Source organism: Musca vetustissima, unplaced genomic scaffold, assembly GCF_032173495.1.
Source record: "Musca vetustissima isolate MV318-11 ecotype Yass unplaced genomic scaffold, APGP_CSIRO_Mvet_v1 utg16843, whole genome shotgun sequence".
NCBI lineage: Eukaryota > Metazoa > Arthropoda > Insecta > Diptera > Muscidae > Musca > Musca vetustissima.
The window spans coordinates 54,579-70,902 of record NW_026872941.1 but is presented as its reverse complement, the minus strand read 5'-3'; the positions used below and the strand labels follow the sequence as shown (position 1 = coordinate 70,902).

Here is a 16,324-nt window from a genome sequence, read left to right as displayed (position 1 = left end):
AATCAAAAATCACTTAAATTTAAGGAAAATGTCTAAATTAAACATTTACGACATTCTACATACAAAAAAATTTTGACAACTTCTATCGATTCTTCAACGTATCTATATGTGTTGATATCTATTACAGTGTTTTTTTCTTTTCTTGTTCAGTTTTTCATAAAGTTTTAATTCTCTGTAAGCTTCATTAAACAATTTCTCAAACACAAATAAGAAGAAAAAGGAAATGTTTTAACAAAAAAATTAAAAAAAAATAAAATAACAAACAAAAAAATGCAAGATGCTTTTTTACAAGATAAAGATAAAAAAACAAAAAAAAATATATATAAATAAACAAAAAACGAAAAAGAAGATGATAATAAAGCTTCCACAGAGAAGAAATTTTAATAATTTCAAGTTCGATATTTACTTTTATGTTCATTTATACGGTTTCCCACGACAACATGGAAAACTTCTTAACTTGTGTTTTCTTTTCTTTTTTTTTTTTTGTAATTTTTTGTTTAAGAAGAAGGAATCTTAATAGGGATAGTTGTTGTTCGTTTAGTAGAAAAGTGTCTTGTTTCATGTTGTAATGTTTTTGTTGTTGTATTGCTGTTCTTTTTTTGTTCTGTATTGGTTTTTTGTAGTTGTGTTTACTAGTATGGGTGTGTCGTGTAGATATGTTGATTGATCGGTTGGTTGGTTGGTGTTAGTTTGTGGCTGTGCTGGGAGTTAATGTGGAGAAATTATGTTGTGATGTTGTGGTGATAGGGGCTTATGAGGAGACAGCACCCTTGGCTACACCCTTTTTACGGCCTTCGCCTTGCAGACCAGCTAAGAGTTCACTTTTGCGGATGCTCTTCAAATCCAAATCGCCGTAGTAGTCCTCGCTGTAATGTAGAGGGATTTTTTTATGTGAGCGGTTAAGGACTGTAGGTAAGGTTTATGATTCTATTTATGATTTATCTAAATTTTAAGTTTTTTTTTTGTATTTCCAATATGGTGAATTTTGTTCTTCGATATGAAATATTGAAGTGTGTAAGATGCACAGTGATTGTATAGATATATAAAAATAGTAAAATGCAATACAAAAAAGAGAAAGCAAGCAGCGGAGTTTAAAATATCAAAAATAAGTGGCATAGATTATTTGACAATGGGAGACAATTTTGGAGAAAGGTATTTTGCTGCGAATACTCCACAATCTCCTAACAAATAACTATAAATGTATCTGCTTATCGAGCACTGTGTAATATTCCCAAGCAAACCTTTATCCTCATTTCATTTGTGAAAGTTGCAGCAATTGAGAATTTCCGAAAACTTCTCCCAATGGAAGAGTTTTATCTTTAACGGATATTTTTGTGATTCCCAATAAAGCATAGTGTATAATTCATTCAAGATGTGTGTTTCATCAAGTAAGCCTTAAAAGCTACCGCTACCCAAAAAAAAAATTATAGAAAAAACAAAGAGAAGAAAATAAAATATAGCACTTACCATCCGGGAACATCTTCAGGATCTTCACAGTTGCCACTGCCATCACTGTCACCAATTTTGAATACAGTACCAATGGGGCAACCATATTCACGAGCAACACCTTCCAAGCAAATGTAGTATTTACGGCAATCTTCGGGGTGAGCATGTCTGGAGAATGAACCAGCATTGGCCAATTCACCGGCAGCGGGGCAAGCGAAACCATTGGCAACTTCTGTTGATAGAGAAAAACAATAACGGATTAGTAAAATATTTTTGTTTGTATTTTTAGTAGGGATTTACCTTCGTTTTTACATTCTGGAACTTGATCGGCCCACATACAGACACGAGCATCACGATCGTAAGCCAAACCGGGAGAACATTGATATCTAGAGGGTTCACCGTTCCAGCAGTTCCAGAAGACATCACATTTGTTCTCATCGGGGAAGATACCGTACAAGCGGGAACAGTGGGGTGTGGAAATTGGGGGTTCTGAAAATGACAAATTAAAAAGAAATGAATAATTAATTAGAAAATATGATAATGAGATACAATTGAAGAAATATTAGTGAAAATTGAGGGTTGGGGAAATCTTATTTGCATATTTATTTGATATGCACCTAAAAGTACGCACCACCTCATTATAAATTCCAATAACTTTTACAATGGAATAATTTAAAGTATTTGTGCCAAATTTATGCACCACGCAAAAAAACTAATTTAAATAATATTTTAATCCAATAGAAACTGTTGTAAATGGGTACACAAATTTCCGTTCCTAAAAGTATGCACCATTCATGTTGATTTATATACAGATCACCTGATTGTAAGATGATTAGAAATAAAATTAAAAAATGGTTTGGCATCTTCTTATTGGACATGATTGAATTCTAATTCCTGAAAATTCTAATTCATATGTGCTGAGATTTTTGATTTTTTAGGAACCTAATTGGTGTACTTTTAAAATCGTGGGATAACATAAGTTTATTGCGTGATTTTCTTATAGATTCTTTGGATCATTTTAAATTATATAAAAAGATTACGGCCAAATATATAAACTCCTGCCATAACTGGATACTGTATAGTTTATGCGGCCTGCAACACATGTTAAAAATCTTTTGATAAAAATTTTGGTTTGAAACAATTCTATTACAGAATACTCTAGAGCTGTGCCTAAAGGTAGGCATAATATGGGCATAGAATTACGAATTTTCAATTTCAGTTTTAAAATAGTTCAAATAGTTATACCCTACACAACTATGTTGTCAGGGTATTATAGCTTTGTGCAGCCCCAAATGTTTGTAACGCCACGAAATATTGGTCCTAGACCCACCTTTAAGTATACCGATCGTCATATCTCGACTAGCTGAGTCGATCTAGACATGTTTGTCCGTCCGTCCGTCCGTCTGTCCATTATAATTTGTAAACAGTTATGGACCAATCTTCACGAAATTTTGCATGTAGGATGGGTTCTGGTCAATGAAGACCCCTATTGTTTTTGGAAAAGATCGGTTAATATTTAGAGGATGGAATGGACCAAATACTAAATTTTTGTCGGTTTTTCAGAGGCCGCAATTATGGCCTAAACACCGCGAATTTTTGCATGGAGAAGGGGATCGGGCCAGAGAATAAGCATGTGTTTTGATAAAGATTCAAATGGAACTTTTGTGTGAAGAATGACAAAATTTGTATTCTATGGCATATATATTTACTCCGGGCGGATGTAGCCCCGAGGAGTGGTTGGCCTTTAAATTGTTACCAAATATAGTGATGTATCTACTCAGATGTGGGAGTTACAGTCAAATATTTACAGGTGCTTATGTATTCAGATATTATTTAGTAACCCATTACCACATTAGAGGGAGAAATATCGCGCTGATGGCTTTGAAATTTTTCATGAAGTTCCAGTTATAGTCAAGAACAACGCCTACAATTTTCGGTGATGATCAGGATAAAATTTTGGGATGAAATGGACGGAAAACATAATTTGTTGTGTGTTTTCGAGTAGAGTATAATCCGAAAATCACAACACAACCCACCGTGAAGGTAATCTGGACAAGTAATTAGAAGGACTGTACTTAATATTCGAAAAAAGTAAGAAAGAGGTGTTGTTGACCTCTAATCGGACAAGAGGGGGCAAATATCACGAAATACTACTCAGACTCGGAATAAACATCCTCAGAAAGTTAGAGTTCGTGGTAGTTGTGTAGGGTATCGTATGGTCGGCCCCGTCCGACTATACTGCTCCGCTCACTGGTTTCATTTTATAGTCGAATATTTGGCGTTACAGCAGCTCTGCTGTATTTCAATAATAATCTCATGTGTTTTCAATTTTATGAAATTTTGCTGATTGTCCTAAAAGTATGCATCACACACTAAATATTTAATAAAGTCGCTCATTTAAGCTCCTCGTTTAGTATGGTAATGGAAAATCGTCATCCCACAAATATTTACTAGAAATCCTACTTAAGTTTAAATTTACAATTGTATTTTACCCTCAAAATAACAAAAATTCTGGAAAATACAGGTCAGACAGATCCTTAGCTTTATGTGCAATTTCAAAACATGAAGGTTTTCCCTTAAACCACTATAAACCACTCCACTGGAGTAGTAGCAGCAAAGGTCCTTGGGCTAATTTTTATCTCATTCTAAAATTCTGCTGAACTCTTTCCCATTGGAATGTCTTAATGATTTTACAGATTTCACTTCTTTCTTGACTTAATATGGTTGGGTATTTAATATTTTATTTTATCTTTATTAAATTTATTTTCATTTCCCCACTTACCCAATTGTGTACGGTCACCGCAATCAACATTGTGCAAGTAGTCACAGTTTTCAGTCAAATATTTTGGATCGGAGGCATCGAAAGCCAAACCATTACCGCAGGTCTTCAATTCAGCCACATTGTTGTCACACTTCCAGTATTTATCGCAGGAAATGTCATGGGGATAAAATCCGAAATCATCGGGACATTTGAATGATTCCTGGGCAACAGCTATAAAAAAGAAGAACAAACATTACATTATTATTTATTCACATAAAAGAGGATTGCAATTAAATCAATATGCGTAATTTATTACAGAGAGAAAACAAAATGAAAAAATGCAAAAACACATATATATACACAATGATAAAACCAACAGAAGTGTCAAAACTAATTAAAAATTATATTATAAACTGTGAGAACATCATCATACAATTAATTAACAGTTCATAGATAACCAAACAACAACGACAGCATTTGAGAGCATTGACAACCATCGAATAAACTTGCATTGTAATGTCAATGACAGTCGAGAATGATGGTAAAAAAATATATATGAACAAACCATTAGATGAACGATTGGGGAATATAAATCAATTGGCGGGGGAGGGGAACGGATTGGCACAAAACCAATATCAAATGACAATAACAAATAGTTAAACATTGCATTATATTTATGAATTAATAAAATATACAACGAGAAGAGGATAATGTGTGTGTGCGTTCGCTAGAAATGAGTATTGGGGTGGAACTAAACACAAATTAGGAAAGGGAAACTTTGCAAGCCCCAAAAATATAATTTTTGGATTTTCAATTTTGAGCTAAATACTTTGGAATAATATTTATCTGTTTTACGATCCACCCTTTTAATTCGCATGTACTCACACATAATTGATTGTTTACATTTTGCGTTTTTGCGGCAAATGATTATTTGACAGTGACAGTAAGTAATATGTGCGAATATGACAAACTACAAACAAATATGAATATTATAATTTTGTAATAAGCCTATCATTTGCGATGTCATGCAGCGAAATGACAAAAAAGAAAAGCAATTGAAATTACCAGGACTTGAAATATTCGACATCATAAATGTTTGCATATACACACATACACACTCACAAACATACATAAATCTACATGCAGATAATTACACATATTCGCAATTAGTCTAATAAGTGTTGGATAGTTTTCAAGGATTAAATTATGCAAATATGTACACAAAATTACACACACACACATACACTCGCACTTATGAATTGAAATGTATGAGCGTGTGTGTGTGTGTGCTAGTATGTTTGGCAGCTTGTTTTAAAATTTGTGTGTGACCACAAATGTATTTTTAATTAATTATTGCAAACTAACACACAATTTTGACATATAATTTCACATTACGCGTGATTAATTGGATAAAAGCGGGGGCAATATTTAATAATTTAAGTACATATATTTATGTATGTGTGTAGAAGTGTGTGTGTGTGAGCGGACATCCATTACGATTATTATTTAAAATACAACAATGACAGCGCATAAAAGCCACTATACAATTTATTATTATAGCCATAGTTAGTGTATAAAATTTAAATTAACATTTAATCCAAATAGTAAGTAATAGTTGTGTGGGGAGAGGGGATAATATAAGTAATATGAAAGTATTAAATTAGGGAAATTACAAGCTTAAGGTAGTGTTGTGGATTAGTGCAAAGTAAATACTTTTTAATCATGGTATTTATTTAGTTTAAAATTCATTTTATTTTTTCGAACACACATTTAGGTGTAATTTTTGTTGTCGAAAGAAAGATTAAATCAAAGAGCCTAAAAGTAGGCATCAAACATTATTATTATGAAGATTTAAAATTTGTATTGTACTTTTCAATATATTTTCAGAATATGAGGATCTTATATGATCAAAATTTTGAAAAATTACAAATCAAAACGTCTTTTTCTTTAAATAAGACAAAGCCTAAAAGTATGCAGTAAGCATCACTAATATTAATGAGGTGTTACAATGGTTCCCAATCAATTAAAAAAAAATATGCTGTGGTTGTGGTCATAGAAATACTAGCAAGTATTCTAAACTACTATCAACTCTAATTAAAAATATGAAAGTATAAAATAGAGTATCACGTTCAAGAACAGAGAGGCTTTAATTATAATTAAGTTGCAGAGACCATTTTACTAAGAGCTCTAATCGGTTATTAGTAGCAGGATGCTCCAAAATGCTTTAATTAATACTGAGACATATTTCAATATATGGTAAAGGTTGCTAGAACATCGCCATATGTTAAAAATTGCTACATGGTGGTATTCTGTGTCTTATTTTAGAATTTGCTTACGTTCATTAGCAGAAGGTAAATGTTCAACGGTACTGATAGAAAAAAATCTTCCAGAACACCTAAAAGTATGCATTATAATAACTTGCGGTATTATAGGCAAGAATAAGTATATCTCCTTTGAAATTTGAGAATTTTTATTGCCTCAAGTAATCACATCTACACATTATGGTATTGGTTATAAGTACACTATTTTTATGTAAACTTTTGTAGATATAGGTCTGGAATATAAATAGCTGCCTCGTACAGTAGCTATTTAAGACAAGTGTAGAACCAAAATATTTATATGATTGTGATGTTTCTTACTCCTGGAAATAGGAAAATTCTTTGCAACGCCTAAAAGTATACACCATACATGACAAAGAAACTATATCGTCATATGGGGAATAGTATGAAATTATATTTCGATGTGTAGTTAGAGTGAAAATATACGTGGAGGAGACCATGAATTTGTCTTCAACAATTAGGAAAGGCAATGAATACTATTTTTTTACTTATTTTTTAAATATGAGAAACAGTTGATTATTCTACGGACTTTCAAGCCTACAAGGAGAAATAGTTGCTGGGTCTGTGGCCTACAAGGACCCTGTATAAAGCTTGTCATTTTTAATCTTTTTTTAATCCCGGTACCAAAGACTACAACTTCCGTAAATTATTATATCGGAAATATTTCAATTTCCCTATTGAATATTTTATTGCGAACACCCCCTCCACAAAGTCAATAACCTGGTTATGGTCTTAAATTTCACGAAGCCATTCAATCGCTATACAACAAAAATTTGCACTTGCTTTGAGCCATGTCTATTAGTTTATAATTGCATTTGCCAGATAATTATTATTCACACAAATATGTATATTATTAGTGGCAGCTAAGCATAACGGCAAGTGTTTATTTCCTTGCCGTTTTCCATGATTTCACATACACATACAACAAAAAATTAACATTTCCCTTTTAAAACTAAACAAAAACGAATTTTTCCTCAAAAAGCATTTCGTGGTTATTCAAAATTTAACAGCAAATTATTACAACACGTCATTGGTTTTGAAAAGCTTATATTGATTTATGTTTGTGGGGAAAGTTTTTTTTTTGGTTTTTTATAAAATATTTTTTTTTTGTTTTAAAAATTAATTTGTTTCAAAACTAAATTACAAACGGAACCATGAAAATTGTAAATAAAAATCTAAAAACTTTCTCTCTCTCTCTCTGTATCTCGTGCAGTCTATTCATTCCCTTGGTGACTCTATAGGATGTGTGCTGTGTGTTTGCTGTTTTGGATTTTCGCAACATTATTTGGAGGATTTTTGTTGTTGTTGTTGTCCGGGATAATACCACAGCAAAAGCCACCGAAAAAGTGTCTGTGTATAAACAAATTTGCAACAAGGCCAACAACAACAAGTTTAACAACAATAATTTAAATGTAATGCAAAGCAAACAAAATAGTAATAATAAAAACAGCAACAACAACAACCACAATTTTGCAACTAACTAAATTACAACTAATACCAGTTTTAAAAACATGACCATGTCTCTGGGCCCTTTGAATTTGCCGGTTTTTTTTTCGTGGCAAACAACCAACACTTTACCACTCGTACATTGGTATTAGGGAGTTGATGTTTTACAAATATATATACAGGCCCCACTAAACAATATTTGGTGTCAGAACAACAGCCCAAAACAAGTGCAATCATAAAGAGATGTGGACAAAAAATTTAGAACAGAGTATGTACAGAGAGGGTCGAAAAAAGGTATGAGAAAAATAATAATTTTTTTCTGCAATTAGAGAGGGAATGAAAAATAATTTCAATATATTTACGAAATCGTTTTGACGCCCACTGTGTATATAAAATATTATTTTTTTCAATTTTAATCAATATACTATTTTTTTGGGACTTTCGGTATATGAAACTAGTAATTTTTTTTTAAATCTGAAGAGGTTTTACATGCTGCTTCTTTTAGAAAAATAAAAATATTTTTTTTTTAAAGAAATATGTTCTTCCCTTTGTTACCCTCTGTAAATATGCAGTTTTTCGCTTAAAGCCAATGTTTATTGGAATTGTAAACATTTTGAAAACAGCTTAAAATTATGCTATGTACTTTTAACACTTTTACACTGGGGTTTTTATATTTTTGTCTGTGCACAAAAAATGCATTTCCATTTACAGGGTGGCTGGAAACTAATTTCCGTTTGCCCTCCCACCTCTACTCATAACAGAAAAAAAACACTCCTACACAAATACAATTTGATTACTAGGAAAATTGCAAAAACGTTTTTGATGGCATTTATATAGAGAGAGACCGACAGACCAACCAACCGACAGACAATTGAATTGAATTGAATTGAAATGGAAATGACCAAACTGTTTCTGTGTCCGTGCGTGTGATAATCTAATTGTACAACCACAAAAATGAGGTGAAACACTGTATTACAAACAAATCCTTGATTTTTGCTGCTGACGCTGTTGTTGTTGTTGCTGTTATTGTCATTTGTATTTTACTTTCATTTAAATAAAAATTGTGTTGTCCTGATGTTGTTGTTGTTTTTTGGTTGATTTGTTAAGCATTTGTATAAATAACGCTATTTAAATATTTGCACACCGAGATGTGAGTGTGAGCGTGTGTTTGTGTGAGAGAAAAATCGCGTTTTTTAAAAAAGGACCTTTTTTTGTTCAATTTCAGTTGTATCAGTTATCGTTTTTGTGAAAAAGGTATTAAGTACCCTGGTTAGTTGTTTAATTGGAATTTTATTTAAATGAAAGTGAGGCAATTTTTTTGTAACAAAACAGGGAAAAAAATTAAATAAATAAACAAATACGGTAAAGTAAACAAGGATTAAATTACAAAAATGTCCTTGAATGGAAAGGATTAAAGGGAGGACTAAACTATCTCTTTTGATAAATTATTTTGTTGGAAATAAGGAAGGAAGAAAAAAGTATTGTTTCCTAATATGAAAAATATATTTAAGACAAGTAAACAATGCCTAAAAATATGCAACAAAGAAGAAAATCGGTATTCAAAAATAAATAACACCTAAAAATATGCAGCTGTCTTTACAAATATTTATATTGTTTAAGGAAATACTATCAATATTTTTTTGTTATTGTTATAGTCATTAAATTCAAATTTATCATTTCACAATAATTTTCTTTAGGGATTCTAGGGATGTTTCTTTTTTTTAATTTGCATATTTTTAATTATGAAATTATAGAGGAATATCATAGTCATATTGGAGTTTTGACACCATTCTATTTATTTTCTTTACATTCTACAAAATCATCTTAAAGAAGCGTAATTGAAATACGTTTATATATCTCGCCCTTCAACAAAGTATATTGACTCCTATAAGTAGGCACCACACATTATTATTTCTGTAATTTAAGCTCCAAAAATAATTTTCATATACACTTTTACCTAATTTTACTAATTATTCTGATCCAAAGAAATCTTTATATCATATATATATATATATATATATTTTCCCCCAAAGAAACATAAGTGGCTCCTAAAGGTAGGCACCACATATCTTAGTCTTTAAATACGATTTAATTAATCTCTTAAAACTGTATTGTTTCCATATAATTTTTTCTATAGTTTTGTTTTTTCAATTGTTTCAATACTCTACACCAAATATTTACCACCAATTATCAACCAACAAATAAAAACATTTATTATAATTAAAGCAATTTTTTGTATCTGGAAATACAAAGTGTTTCTCTTTTCCTCCAACACCACTCTCATCCTGATCCCCTTATAGTATTTCGTATATTGCAAATAATACATGAAAACAATACAAATTGGCAACTATAATTGCAAATACATGTATTTCTATATACAAATATCGAATTGCAGCTGGACAGAAAATAATAACAACAACTAACCAAGCAAATAGCAGCAGCAACAACAATACAATACAACACTGTAATTCCGGCAAAACAAAATATGTGGTTTGTTGGAAAATTTTTGTTAAAAAACAACACATACATCTATACAACAACTGGGGTATTGCGAGTGTATTAAAGTTATTTTCCCCTCGATATACAGCCATACACCCCGTTTGAAAAGCAAGTGCAAAAGTCACTGACCGTTGTTTGTCTTAATACCGGCTTGTATTTTGGGGCCAATGTCATATGCAATAATACTATGCGAAGCCGGAGAGGAAGAGAGAGAGAGCTCCAAAGCCATAAACAAAAGATTTTTATAATTAATGGTAATTTTGTAAAAACAAAATATACACATAATTGCTATTTGCATAAAATATTTGTAGCACTTCGAATATTTGAAGTGGCATGGCGAGACATGTAGCTCACTTAATTAATCGAAGAACAAAAAGCCGCAAAAATGTCTTTGATGAAAACTATATTTTATTAGAAATACTTTGTCTTCTTTTAATATGTCTAAGTATGTGCTAACACGTGGTATTTAGAAAATATTCACAGAAAAAACTATTTGAGTTAATTACTTTGAAACCTCAACAACATGTTGAAAAAATGAAAGGAATTTACTAGTAAATTAGTAATAATGAAAGGCATGTTATTTAACCACAAATGTAAAAAAAGCTAAAGAAGATAGAGGGGGGCATACTTTTAGGCAAGAAGTTCTGGGAAAAAAACTACAGATTTTTATAGTAGTGAGAGGTTTGCGATTTTCCATGAAAGTTGGAAATTTTAATTTAAAAAATAACGAACATTATGATATACGATTTTTTGTTCTAAGATACCCTGAAAAATATATATTTATGGTAGATTAAATTTTCAAATTAAATGTAATTTACTTTTTATAATTGAAGAGATAAATTAAATAATGCACCTAGGACATTTCTGGAAGATATAAATTCCTATTACTTAATGTTTTTAAAGACTCATATGTTTTAGTTGTCATTTGGAAAAGAGATGAGCAATTTTGCACATAATATCGAGAACATTAATCTATTATCATTATTATTCTATAAGCTACCAACAATTTACTGTTCTACATTTCAACAGGTACAAATATTATTTATTAACACGTTGACGGACAGTTGCGTCTATAGCCGTCAAGTTCAAGTTCACTATGTGACATGACGGCTGTAGCAGCACAAATGTGCATTTACCAGCGTACAAGTAGAAGCCTAGTGTCATGTTTTCGAATTTCACTTGTTTCTACTGTCCGTCAACGTGTTAAAATATATCACCCATGTTGAATGCTCCTAAAACTAGGCACCAGACAAAAACGTATTTTATCTGAATTTTGAAATATCTTCAATATATTCATATTACCATATATTCTCTAATATGTATGACTTTTTAAGCAGTTATAAAAAATCTGTTATTGTTTACTATCAATAATAATCTGCTGTGAAAGTCTCATCAGAGCCATCATAAATTTCCATGAAAATCGTGCCAATACCTTTCTGTTTTTTGTTTTCATGGTAAATGAAATCACATCTGATTTTGTTGTTTTATTTTCATTTTCATGCAGACGTGACAAGGAAACCCATCTTACTATCATATTACCGAAATTGCAACAGACAGATTCGTAACTATATTACAACACTTTTAAATCTTGTTAAAAATGTGTTTCCCTTTTACGAATAACAGCAGCATCTAAAAACCCACACACACACACATACTCACAAATACGTTCAACTACGTGTTGTTCAAATTGTAAGAAAAATAACAACAACAGCAACAACAACAACAAAAAAATCGGCATTTACTTTTACACATGTGATTTGACCTAAATACTAAATACAAAAGAAAACTCAAAGTAAAGAAAAAACAACAAAATTGAAAAAAAAAATATTATGTAATAAACCAACCACACATTGCACAGATATACAGACTTATTTCAAGATGAGTAGTACCAACACCACCACCAGCAGAAAACCGGTAGATGCAACCATATCCAACATAAAACCACGACTCCTTTTTAAGCTCAGCAAAAGAAGAAGAAGAAGACAAAAAAAAAACGAAACCTGAAAGGCAACTGTCGCGGTATGACATACTTTAACATCTGCAAAATATTGCGTGTAATTACATGCCACCGAATGTTGTTGTACTACTCACTTTTTGTGCACTCTTATTTCATTTTCGTTGTTGTTGTTTTCAGTTGCCTTTATTTCACTAACAAAAGCCAAAATAACCTTGAGTTGAGTTAGTGAGTGTGTTTCCTTTTTTTGTATTTTATTGTGAAAGGATATGTGAACTCGTATATCTTCACCTGAGGTTGCTGCTATAGAAATAACATGTCGGTATGTAGATATATACGTGCAAATATGTTGCATGTTACCTTGATTGTATAATTTGACAGGCAACAAACAAATAAGAGGAAGAAGAAGAGGAGGATAAAAAGCTATAATAAAAAAGTGAAGTGTAATTTTGAAAAAAAAAAGAAACGAAGGAACGAACGAATGTATATTCGAAACAATTTACATTAATAAGGGAAGGAATACCATTCACTTTTATTTTGTAAAGTAAAATCAAGATACAAGAACAAAACTAGGAAATAACCCTGAGAACGAAGGAAAAGATGATCTGCTTATTATGAGGATGAAGGCTTTTCAAAATCACGTTTTTTATACAAGAAAGTCTAGAACATATTCCAGTGCAGGTTTAAGGACCCAACTGTGTATTTAAAAAATAATGTGTGTATTCAAGGTACCTAAAAGTATGCATCACACAATGTTTATATAATAAAATAATGTGTGTATTCAATTTGGTACACACCATATAAATTATGTAAATATATATATTTATTTAATATGCATTTTGCTTATTATGGGGACACACAATAAATTTAAATATTGCTTTGTATTTTATATACAAATATTTTGTGGAATTGAAATACAACTTCTGATGGAATTAGAATCACATTAAATGATTAAAAGTACTTAGAGACATATAGGTATATAACCTATTTGTCTTCAAGACGCCTAAAAGTATGCATCACACCATATAAATTATTAAAAAATTAAATATATCTATTTACTTAAGATGCTTAACATTTTGCATCACTTTACAAAGTTATAAAATAAATTCAAATTGGAAATTAAGTGGAATTTTAAACAAAAATTGATTTATTTAACATTTTCTACCAATCAGCTGATCCTGTTGGAATTGGATTTTGTATTCCCTCATATAATAATTAGACAGATTTCTGTAGCCATCAAATTCAAATTTAGACCCTTTTCCCCAGTTTCGCTGCAAGTTTCATTTTCTTTTTTCTCGTCAGGGGGAAAACAATTTAAGATTTCCGGTAATTGTTTTCCTCCAAAACAAAAAAATTGTGTCTGCTTGTATGCATGTCATTGAGCGGAACAAACAAAACCGAAAAATATTCATGTCATGCCATTTATGTTATTTATGTGTGTGTTTGTGTGAAAGATAACTGTGGCTGGGTTTCGATTACCAGGCCCCCAAAACATCACACAGTCATACAAATTCGTTTATTGTTATTCAAGCCAAAAACGAAACTCTGAAACTATTACACCACTTTTTTCCGATGACATTTATCACTCTTGGAAAACAATTGTTTTTGGTTTGGCAAAGGCTGGAAACATGTAAACAAACTGGGGAAAATTCGAGACCAAGAAGACAAACCGTCAACAAAGAGGGGAAAACAAAACAAAAAAATCAACACTAACCGAATTGAAACAATTCAAATCAGATCAGTTTTTGTGATTTGTGTGTGCACTTTTTTTTTTGCATACTTTCACTTTGTGTTCAGGGTTGGGTGATGGTACTTAGTCTTTTGTTTCATTTTCTTTGACATTAATAAGTCATGCATAACAATTACAAAATTGAAAAATTATTATGAAATATTTACATAATGGAATATTTCATAAGAAGCCATCAAGGCGAAATAGTTTTTTCAAAGGGTTAAAATTTTCTCGGAAGCCTTGACAATTAAGGAAAAACAATATAATTGAGCAGATATTGTCAAAGATGTTTCATTGAGAGCGCCTGAGACTATGCACCATTCATCGGGGAAATAAATTAAATCAATTGCATATATAGAAACAATGTTTCAGCTTTTCTAAAGACAGAATACATTTGATAGGTTTCTAACAATCTTCAGGGCAAAATAAGATTAAAAATGATTGATTTTGTCGGGTAACATATGTTTAATTGCTAGCCCCCTAAAACTATGCACCGTTCATTGGAGGAAATAAGCAAAATCAATTTAAAATAAAGAAAAAATTTTTAGACTTTTCTATAGCCAGAATTACTCCGCTATATAAGGGTCCAATGATCTTCAGGTGTAAATGAAAATGTAGAGTTATTTTCTCGAAACATATATTTTCTGTAGCATCACCTAAAAATATGCACATTTCGTGAGGGAAATAAATAAAATCGTTTAAAAGTATAGATGTTAGAAGTTCCGATTTCTTCTATTAACAGATGTTCTCTGTTAAATCTCCAATGATCTTCATCGCAAAATAAAATTGATAGGGTCTATGTCTGGTAATATGTGCTACCATTAACAGTGCCTAAAACTATGCACCACACATAGGTGAAATATTCAAAATCAGTTGTAAATTTAAAAGCCACTGAAATTATATCGACAGAAGCTTTCCCATAGGTCTTTGATGATCTTCAGGTGAAATAAAAATTAAAAGGCTTTTATCTGTTAGACAATTTTTACTATTTATACAATTTTTACATTTTTTTATTCTGTCTCAATTTTCCTCTTTTGATTACTTCTTTTTCAGACTTCCATTACAAGATGAAAAAAAATAAAGTCACTGAACTAAAACAAAATACCGGCTTCCATATTTATGTCTTCACACCCAAAAAAACCGAAGCTCTTTGCACTTTCAAGATGCTCTTTACACGCTGCTGGCATTTTGTGTGAGGAAGACAAGACGAACACAAAAAAAAAATCACAACACTTCGCAGTTATGTAACTCAAGGTGTGGTTAAATGTGGAAATCACAACCGATCGAAAAATGGTGTATGCAGACAGCAATTCAGAGAGTGTGAACAAAAACAACACCATATTGTTGACACATTTGGCAAGAGGTTAATAATAATTTATATACACTACTTGCTTGAAAGCAAAAGTGTTAAAATTCCCATTAAAGACCAAAGCTTACACAAAAAAAAATCGTCTGCATAAAATGATGGTGAAGAAAAATAAAAGAAACCAAATAAAGAAATAAAAACCCGTTCATTCACACCGTGGCCTGGTAACCTAGAAAATGGTCAAAAACATCGGCATCGTGACACCTTTGTGATGGCGATGATTATGACGACAACATCGAAGCAGTGACGATGCTCAATAATGTAATGTGGCTATGTCAGCTGATTGGTAAAAATGCTGGTAGATCGCCAGCTGTTTGTAATAATGAATTAGACTGGTTGGCATGAGATTTGTTTATTGATTTTGGTTTTGGACAATTTGATTTGTTCCGCTGACCAACAACAGAAACAAACCACCTTGATGTTATTGGTAATACCCATCATTCAATTTATATTATGTCATCACAATTTTTAATGGTATTTTTTATTTTTATTTATTTTTTGTTTTGTTTGGCAATAAACAATTGAAAGTAATTCTCTTTTGATTTATTTGTTTAAAGTTTTTTGTGATCATTTTTCATGTTATTTAATTGATGATTTGATTGTTTTGATTTATATTGTCCATAAAAATCTTAGTAATCGATAAAAAAAACGAGATTGCTGACAAATCTATTAGTGTCACAATAAAACTGAGGACCTTGATTTGAAACCAGAAAAAACAAACTGTTAATTGATGATGCAATTTTGTGAATATTTGTTTGGAGGTCAATTTTTAGTGTTTTGTTAT

The 16,324-nt window shown here is 31.2% G+C and overlaps 1 protein-coding gene across 1 annotated transcript in view; it reads right to left on the bottom strand.

The window, feature by feature from the left end:
* Positions 1 to 659: 659 nt before the first annotated feature.
* The window catches only part of LOC133321472 (protein obstructor-E), a 28,528-nt gene continuing 12,863 nt past the window's right edge, over positions 660 to 16,324 (bottom strand). Inside the window, exons 2-5 of the mRNA XM_061530567.1 lie at positions 4,229 to 4,438; positions 1,747 to 1,935; positions 1,468 to 1,678; positions 660 to 866 (exon numbers count right to left, since the gene is read on the bottom strand). Of these exons, the coding sequence (XP_061386551.1) occupies positions 752 to 866; positions 1,468 to 1,678; positions 1,747 to 1,935; positions 4,229 to 4,438 (725 nt within the window). The 3' untranslated portion in view covers positions 660 to 751. The remainder of the gene's footprint in view (positions 867 to 1,467; positions 1,679 to 1,746; positions 1,936 to 4,228; positions 4,439 to 16,324) is intronic.